Source organism: Taudactylus pleione, unplaced genomic scaffold (genome assembly GCF_031769625.1).
Source record: "Taudactylus pleione unplaced genomic scaffold, aTauple2 ptg000465l, whole genome shotgun sequence".
NCBI classification, from domain to species: domain Eukaryota; kingdom Metazoa; phylum Chordata; class Amphibia; order Anura; family Myobatrachidae; genus Taudactylus; species Taudactylus pleione.
Window position 1 is genome coordinate 312,440 of NW_028284867.1, and position 9,222 is coordinate 321,661.

General features: G+C 47.5%; 1 protein-coding gene across 6 annotated transcripts in view; it reads left to right on the forward strand.

Annotated features, from left to right (window-relative positions):
* RAB19 (RAB19, member RAS oncogene family) overlaps positions 1-8,297 on the forward strand; it is a 28,757-nt gene extending 20,460 nt beyond the window's left edge. For all 6 annotated transcript variants that reach the window (XM_088448775.1, XM_088448774.1, XM_088448779.1 and 3 more), the window contains 3 exons: positions 3,393-3,678; positions 5,648-5,831; positions 7,658-8,297. In XM_088448775.1, the coding sequence (XP_088304901.1) occupies positions 3,393-3,678; positions 5,648-5,831; positions 7,658-7,923 (736 nt within the window). In that variant the 3' untranslated portion in view covers positions 7,924-8,297. The remainder of the gene's footprint in view (positions 1-3,392; positions 3,679-5,647; positions 5,832-7,657) is intronic.
* Positions 8,298-9,222: the final 925 nt, after the last annotated feature.

Genomic DNA, 9,222 nt, shown 5'->3' on the forward strand with positions numbered 1-9,222 from the left:
CGATCATCAAAGTGTGTGGGGGCCGAGTGTCAGAAACTAGCTCAATAGTGATCTGATGGCATCGGCTGAAATAAATATTAGGAGATGAGGTCAGGACAGTATCATCCTTTGGGGTCAATTCAGTTACCCCCTTTATGCCTAATTTACGGTCTGATGTGAGTCCAGGCCGCCAGGGGCACGAGTTGCGGTGCCAGGAACAGCGTGGAAACAATGCGGCAAAGACAACTCGCTCCCTTCGCGGGTAATTGAATAGACACCTTGTGTGTGGTTGCAGTGTGTCTGGGCAGTGATACAAGCCCTTAGCCTGAGTGCCAATAACTAGATGCTACAGTTTTGACGCATTAGTTCTAAAATTCAGATATCAAGGAACCTAGAACACGTTTGAGGTTGTTCACACGCAGTCGAGTTAAATTTTAATAATTTTGGCCTATTTTTATTGTGAATGGCAAACCTTGCACGTTAAAGGGCAGAGCCGTAACTAGACTTTTTGGTGCCCTGTGCCAGAAAGAGCATTGACTCCCCCCTCATTTCAAAAGGACATAATGCACCCAAAAAAGGGGAATGGCCAGGGAAGAGATAGGAGATGCTGGGGATGAAATAAGAGGAAGCTACAAGTGAGAATGATAATAAACAGAAATTTGACAGGCCAAACAGCGCCCCCTGACCTGTGGTGCCCTGTACGATGGCGCCGGCCGCACTACCCTAGCTATGGCCCTGTTAAAGGAGAACTGTGACCCCAGTAGAGTTTGCAGTTTGAATTAAAAGCAAAAAAATTAAATATTAAAATAGGTTTATATTAATTGTAAATATTATTTTGATTGTTATTAAACTTAAATGTGACGTATGGACAGCTTAATTTACAAAGTGCTTCATTGCATCATTACCACTAATAACTGTGCATTCTCTCTCTTTACCCAAAGATGTCCTTATGGGTGACCACCAATCGCCCAAATGCAGTCCCTCAGGGGCGTAACTATAGCCCTCATCCACATCAGTCCCTCAGGGGCGTAACTATAGCCCTCATCCGCATCAGTGCCGAATGGTGTGGTTAGAACAGGTCACACTGGGCCTGATCCAGTGCCACATGGAAACCGCACTCAGCGCCGATGTTCATGTAGTTGAGCAATTTTTTACAAAAAGAATGTTTTGCGCATGGGTCACACACAGTGTGAGCAAAAAGACGCTGCTGCAACCGTGACGGCTGGTATCAGAAATGTGTAAAAGTGCTGGGCGTTCCTGGACCGTAAAAAATGGTCCATTTAGTGGGCGTGTCATGGGCGTGGCCATGGTCAGAAGGTGAAACTGCACCTTCCACAGGGCTGGTGCAAGTTTCAACGGTGCGACCAATGTTGGCATATAAAAACGCGCAGATCGGTATTACAGCGTGCATGGGCACTAAAAGTGGGCGTCTCAGTCCTTGCACATCCACCTGCAGGGATGTACATGAGGGAAGGGGTTTGTATAGTCATTTGTAGGATTTAAGTATTTTTTGTTGATTTTGCTACAGTGTGCTGGGGGGCAAATCCCTTGTTTCTGTGTTCAGTGTAAACCCCGCCCTTTACAAGCACCTGTGCTATGTCATTAAGCTGATTGAGCAACCACCATATGAAGGGAGTCAGCATTAGGAGGAGGTGCTGGTCCTTATAGTGCCATGTGGAGGTTTCTGGGGTACCCCCAAGGTGAGTTAGCTCTCGGCTTATACATGTGCTGTTATCATGCAGTATACCAATTTGTAATTATATGACCCAGAGTGGGTGCTACTATTATGTAGCAATAATTATTTTGGGGTGAGCGTTTGGGAGTGGGGCCCCCGGAGTTGCTCTGGTGGGACCTTTTCAGGGCGTCACCACTTAATTCACATAGAATATTTTTATCACTTTTCGAATTGTTTGTTTATTATTTATGTTGTTTTAATTATTTCACATTTCATTAACACTTATTGATTTATCTTTACACATCTATCCTTTACACTTCACTATCACCTTTTTTCCCCTTTTCGTGTGATGCCCTGGGGATGGTCCTTGGCTGGAATTGTTTTGGGGTACCTTGCTTCTCGGACGTGAACCCCTTAATGTTAGGGACGCCAGTATAGAGGTGCCTTGACGATTGATCTGGCGCTTATTCATATATTTCCAAATGTATGTAACTAATACCTCTGAATCTCTATTATCCTGTAGGATTTAAGTATTTTGCTACAGTGTGCTGGAGGGCAAATCCCTTTTTTTTGTGTGCAGCTGCGTGCGACTCAGAATCTGACCACTGGTTACAGAAAGGGACAGTGTCTATAATCTGATTGCCACAATACTAGAGCATGCAATACAGTGTATTGTAAACACTAGATCATAGTGAGTAGTTTATAGACTGTCCCTTTCTACCAGCCCAAGTGAGTAGTTTATAGACTGTCCCTTTCTACCAGCTTGAATTGTGTGCAGCAGATTCGGCATGCAGAGGACAAAGAAAAAAAGAAAGCGGCAAGCAAGAGCCTGCCAGTGTGAACTTGGCACACTGTGGCATAATGTGAAGTGGGGGCACTGTCTGTCATAATGTGAACTTGGAGCACATTGTGGCTTAATATGAACTGGGACACTACAATGTGGCATAATATGAAGTGAGGGCAATACAATTTGGCATAATATGTACTGGGGCAATACAATGTGGCATAATATGAACTGGGGCAATACAATGTGGTATAATATGGACTGGGGGAAATACAATGTGGCATAATATGAACCGGGAGCACTGCAATGTGGCATAATATGAGCTGGGGGCTCTACAATGTGGCATAATATGAAGTGAGGGCAATACAATTTGGCATAATATGTACTGGGGCACTACAATGTGGCATAATATGAACTGGGGCAATACAATGTGGCATAGTATGAACTGGGGCAATACAATTGGCATAATATGAACCGGGAGCACTGCAATGTGGCATAATATGAACTGGGTGCACTACAGTGTGGCATAATATGAACTGGGGGCACTATAATGTGGAAAACATGAAATTGGGGCATTACAATGTGGCATAATATGAAATGCGGGCACTCATGTCAACTGGGGATGCTGCAATAAGGATAATATGAACTGGGACTACTGTGTAGCATAATGTGGACTAGGGACATTATAACAGTAATGTGAACTGGGTGATCTACATTGTGGCACACAATGAACTGGGGGCAGAGTGTGACATAATGTGAACTAGGACACTACTATGGGCATAAAATGAACTAGAGCACTACTATGGGGCAAAAAAAAAATTTAACAACCGCTGCAGAGAGAGGTGTCTCTTGAATCATTGGGGGCCCCTTCAAAATGTTGCTAGGGGGGGACAAAGTTCTAGTTCCATTCTGTAAAAACACATATATTTTAACACAATGTCTGTCTGATCCCAGATCCACAAGATGCCTCTCGGTTCCTGATCTGCAGCTCTGCAAACGTCCCATTCAGAGACTACCAGAACATTGGCCATTGCTGGCACAGAACATGTCCGGACCTGACCCTCCAGAAGATGACCCTTTTGACTTTCTATTTAAAATAATTCTGATTGGGGACTCAAACGTGGGGAAGACTTGTGTGGTGCATCGCTTCCAGTCTGGGGTCTTCAGTGACAAACATCAGAACACCATCGGGGTGGATTTTACTGTGAGGTCCCTGAACATCGATGGAAAAAAAGTAAAGGTAAAACCCCGGTGTAATTTACTTCCCTCCATAAAGACATCGCATACAGAGGCTTGGTTCAGCGGTGGACACAGACGCGGCTGCGCATCCGCGCCCGTGAATGTGCAAGGACTGACTATGAGTTTCTGTAGACGCTGCAATTCCCGCCTGGTGCGCCTTTAGACGCCACCATCAGTGGCATTATTGAAACACATACCAGCCTTATGGCAGGTGCAGTTTCTCCGTGTGAATACGGACCCTAGAGTGACCGACTGAGCATCTGTGTGCGCAGAACACTTCGGTGACACCCCCTACACGCTCATACCGCACACAAAAGATGCACCATCTCCGTGCGTCTGTTTAGCTACCTTCCAGTCACCTCTTGGGAATGCGCAGCACTTTTCTAAGACATTTCTGATACCGTGCGCCTTGTGCGTACACAGTGCAACCCATGCTCCGTAGGTTTTATTTTAGGGATTTAGACATAAGCGCGGTAGCTAACAATGACCCAACTCCATGAATATCTTGCCCTAATGGTAAGCGGAATAGTTACCAGTGGGTCGCCACCTGAGAGCACGGGCGCCAAGAGGGAGTGGAAGCAGAGACCTTTTACCCATGCCCAGGCACGTTGGAGGATGCCTGGGGTCAGCTCCTGAGGGCACATTGCTCCCCTTTGCTGCTCTATTGAGGAGGACATACCCCTGTACGGCCATCGACGGCCCTGTGTGTTCGCCGGCACCACGAAAATAATTTTTTCCATTTTTTATTTTTTTTTAGGGGGTGAGGCTATGCCTCCCTGGTATTTGACCATTCCCTCTCAGTGCACGGGCCTTGGTAGCTCTCTGTGCCCCTGCCTGAGAGCACATCCTACTACGTTAAGACTCTTAAGGTGATTACACACTAGACGATCCTGCGGATCGGAGCGACATATCGGGTACATAGGACCTCATTCAGAGGCGGTCGTTAGTTGCAAGCGGTCGCACTGAATCAGGGCGTCCTCTTGCATCCTGAACGACCGCCTCATTGTCGATCGCTAGCTGTGGGTTAACACCCACAGCTCTAGCGACCGACATGGGTGATGGTCGCGATGGTCAAGACCATCGCGACCATCGGGGCTTACGACCAGACCCTAAGGTTGGGTCTGGGCACTCGTAAGCCCCAGGGAGCTTCCTGCTCTGATTGAGCAGGAAGCTTCCCACTGACATCAGCAATGATGTCAGTGGGGCCGCCCCCAAACGGCAAGCGTTCCAGCGGGAACGCCTCAGTTTGGGAGGCAGGCACGCCCCCTGCCCGCCTCCCAAACGGGGCGATCTGTCACTCACCATCGACAGCTCGCCCCGTCTGCTGCGAGACCCCTAGCGACAGAGCGTCCGTCGCTAGCCGGGTCTCGCGCATGCGCATGACGGAGCCGGCTCCTTCGTGCGCATGCCCAGTGGGGCAGCAACGAGTCGGGTGCGAGCGCTCAGCGCTTGCGACCGACTCTGCATGACCCCCATAGCGTGTACCCATGATATGCGTGCTCCTAGGGGTCGTTAGCGACATCGCCCTTCGGCCCTACTGCTGGGCCAACGGGGATGACGCTAACGACACATGACACGTCCCTCCCTCCCGTCGGACCCGGGAACGGCAAGTGTGTATGCACTTTCCGCTTGCCGGGTCCTGTCGCCGGCGATATCGCTATAGCTTTACTGATCTCCTCCCCTGCTCCACTAGCCACGCCCCCTCTGTAGACTGGCGCTATGTCTGCTCAGGCACTGCACTATTATCTGTGTGGATTGCTAGGGAAAAATGTGATACTTTTCCACAAAATCCCATTGAAGTCCCTGCAGTCACCGAGAAACTTAATATAAAGATTCTGCAAAAGTGTGTTTTGCTAGAGCAACGACATCTAGGTCAGGCTAGGACATGCTGGGATGTGAGCCATTGCTGACCTACCTTTACTCTACGTTTTAGTAACAGTATGTATAATGAACTCTGTGGTTTCCCACAGGTACAGGTTTGGGACACAGCTGGCCAGGAGAGGTTCCGTACGATCACACAGAGCTATTACCGCAGTGCTCATGGAGCCATTATAGCCTACGACATCACTCGACGCCATACATTTGAGTCCGTCCCCCACTGGATCCATGAGGTTGAAAAATACGGAGCGGCCAACTTGGTGCTGATGCTAATAGGTAGGTGGGGTATTCTCACACCGTAGATCCATCATCGGGTCTGTAATCTACACAGTCAGTTGTAATAAGTGTTGTAGAGCTGCGGCAGATCGGCCAATCCTGGGGGAGTTAAACACGACAATTGCAGTAATATTAATGCAGGAAACCCAGCCCTCACTATCTGTATATAAAATGTAATATAACATATTATTAATGGCTTTGCTCCAGTTTAGCCAGCTTACAGCCTGTTTGTGTTTTATTCTGTGAGTCCGGCGTGCAGTTATCGGCTTGCCGATGATTATAGCACGTCACGTCACATTAGAGTAACTGCCACAGTAATAAAACAGAATTTTATAAAAGAAAATACAAATGACACAAAATATAAATAAAATTAGATCCGACTATTTTAAAACAAAAAAAGGGAAATGGGAGGGAAGGCGAGGGTTACGACCACAATTAGCCGTACACACTTGTATGTGCACATATTAGGCGTTTTAAAATGGTGTGTATTTTGTTTTTGGGTTTGAAATTCCTTGTGGTCAATATTAAGCCACAGTTAGGTTTCGAATATCATCCCTGGTGCAAGCAATCACTAAAGCAGCCCTGGTCGGAGGCTCACAAATATTTCCAGTTGCCAATGTCTTGAGGGATGTAGCGGTCTAAGGGCCTAATTCAGACCCGCTCGCGAGCGCTATGCGCTCGCAAGCGGGTCGATGGTGGCCCAGTGCGCATGCGCACTACGACTTGAGGTCTCGTACCAAAGGGGGCGTGCTGTCGATGTTGAGTGACAGCACGCCCCCTTTGGTGGGCGGGCCGGGGGCGTGGCTGCCCAGACGGAGGCGTTCCCATGGGAACGCCTACCGTCTGGGGCCGGCCCCACTGACATCACAAGTGATGTCAGTGGGAGTGCTTTCGGCTCTGTTAGAGCCGAAAGCACTCTAGGGCTTGCGGCAACGAGACCCTACCACAAGGGTCTCGTCGCAAGCCAGAAGATCGCGATGGTCTTGACCATCGCAACCATCTTCCTGGCCGCTCGCTATAGCTGTGGGTGGTCACCCACAGCTATGCGAGCGGCCAGGAGGCCGCTCTAAAAAAAACAGAAGGCCGGCCCTGATTCAGAGCGAGCGCTCTGTCAGAGCGTCCGGCTCTGAATCAGACCCTAAATCCCAGCAGCTGAATCCCGACAAGGGAGTTAAGATAGGCGTCGAAATACCGATGCCTATCTTAATCCCGACGCCGAAACACAGAAGGAAGGCTGCCCGAACGAGGTAAGTCCGGGACGTCCTTAGTGTTACATAAGGATTTTGGGGGGGAGGTTAAGGTTAGACAGGGTTAGGGTTAAGCACCACTGCGGGAGGGTTAGGCACTAAGTGGGGAAGGGTTAGGTTTAGGCTCTAACAGGGATGGTTAAGGTGCAGGGTGGTTAGGGTAGGCTGCAAGAAGGGAGGGTTAGGGGGAGAAGGGGGGAGGGTAAGTATACTTACCCGACCCCTGTCGGGATACCAACCATTGGGATGCAACTGTCGGTACTGTGACAGGAGGCATCCCGACAGCCGCCATGACATACCCATTCCTGTCTTGCAATATCCATATACCTGACTTAGCGTAAATGTTGAATTTGAAATCAAGGCTGAGCCCCATTCTATCCAGGCCACCTCTATGTCGAGGCTTTTTTTGCAGCATTAAATATGGACTTTCCAAAAATAATATATATAACAATAGGTAACAAAAAAAAAGCAACTCCTCCTGGATGAAACAAGTCAACTGATGTCTCTGCATTGTGTTTATTAAGATTCCTTCCACCACAGCAACCTATATGCTCTCCTTTTGCCTTTCCCCATTTACAGGCAACAAGACAGACCTGGTTGAGAAGCGGCAGATCCTGTTTGAAGAGGCCTGCACGCTGGCAGAGAATCACGGCCTGCTGGCGGTCTTAGAAACCTCAGCCAAAGAGTCCTGCAACATCGATGAAGTTTTCCTCCTGATGGCTAAAGAACTCATTGCCCGGAACACCCTCCACTTCCACAAGGATGGCCCACGGAACAGCTTTGTCCTGGACTCTCAGCCCATTGTGGTGTCAAAGGAGCCAGATAAAAACTGTATGTGTGGATAGTTGGAGAAAATCGGGCAATGCTGTCCCCCAGCTGTCACTGGATGAGTCATGTTTACCTTTCCGAATGATGCCAAGGGCTCTTGTCTCAGCTGGGGCATGTGTCAGCCACAGGAAGCCCTTCCAAGCGTTTAGAGAGCGCTGATCTTCTCTGCTACTTGGTTAGACTTTGGGAGTATAGCTATGTGTGAACCACACTCCTGTAATGATCACAAGACCCTGGTAGATGTAGTTTCCCAAACGGCTCGTACACTAAAAGGTGCTTATTGAGATTGCCTAAAAGAAAATGCAACCTAAATTGTCTATGTTTTCCTTGTGTTGATCTAATGCTAATTTGAATGGATAGTTTTATATAAAAATATTCTTGTTATTGGAAATTACCAAGTTTCTATGATGATCCTCATAGTAAGTCTGCTCAATGAACTCATCATTCAGTAGAGCTGCTATAGTTTATCTTCTCTTTTCCACAATTGTTTTATCTATTCCTCAAGCTCTCCTGTCAGTCTTATTAATGGTCTACCTGGAGCTCTTCTGTCAGTCTTATTAATGGTCTACTTGGATCTCTCCTGTCAGCCTTATTGATGGTCTACCTAGAGCTCTCCTGTCAGTCTTATTGATGTTCTACTGGGAGCTCTCCAGTCAATCTTATTGATGTTCTACTGTGAGCTCTCCTGTTAGTCTTATTTATGGTCTACCTGGAGCTCCCCTGTCAGTCTTATTGATGTTCTACTGTGAGCTCTGCTGTCAGTCTTATTGATGTTCTACTGTGAGCTCTCCAGTCAATCTTATTGATGTTCTGCTGTGAGCTCTCCTGTTAGTCTCACTGATATTTGACTTGTCTTACAATACAGTAGCAAGGGGAGCAGGGGAAGTGGAAGTTATATATGACTTCATTGGAGTTTTCCAGATCCGGAATGGACTGAAAACATAACAGAGACCAGGTGGCAAATGCCACCCATTGAGTGGGCCAATTGCCAGATGCAATTAAGCAGGGAGCTTGTTTGGGTTTATGATGGTTTTAAGTTTATTTGAGTATAACATCCACAATACTGCTATATAGTGTTAGCTTAACAGACAATACTATGTATACAATGTAGTCAAGCTACAGAGAGTGCTGCAGAACAACCACAGGACATGACCACCATAAGTGGAAAAGTTGGAGACAGCAGAATTCGGAATCCTCTGTTGCTCTATAGAGCTGGGGCCTCAATCATAGACCAAATGACCTGCTGCGGTTTTTAAGAATCACTGATGGTGCTGAAGAAAGTAATAATGAATTTAATGTAAGGACAGACCTCCCGA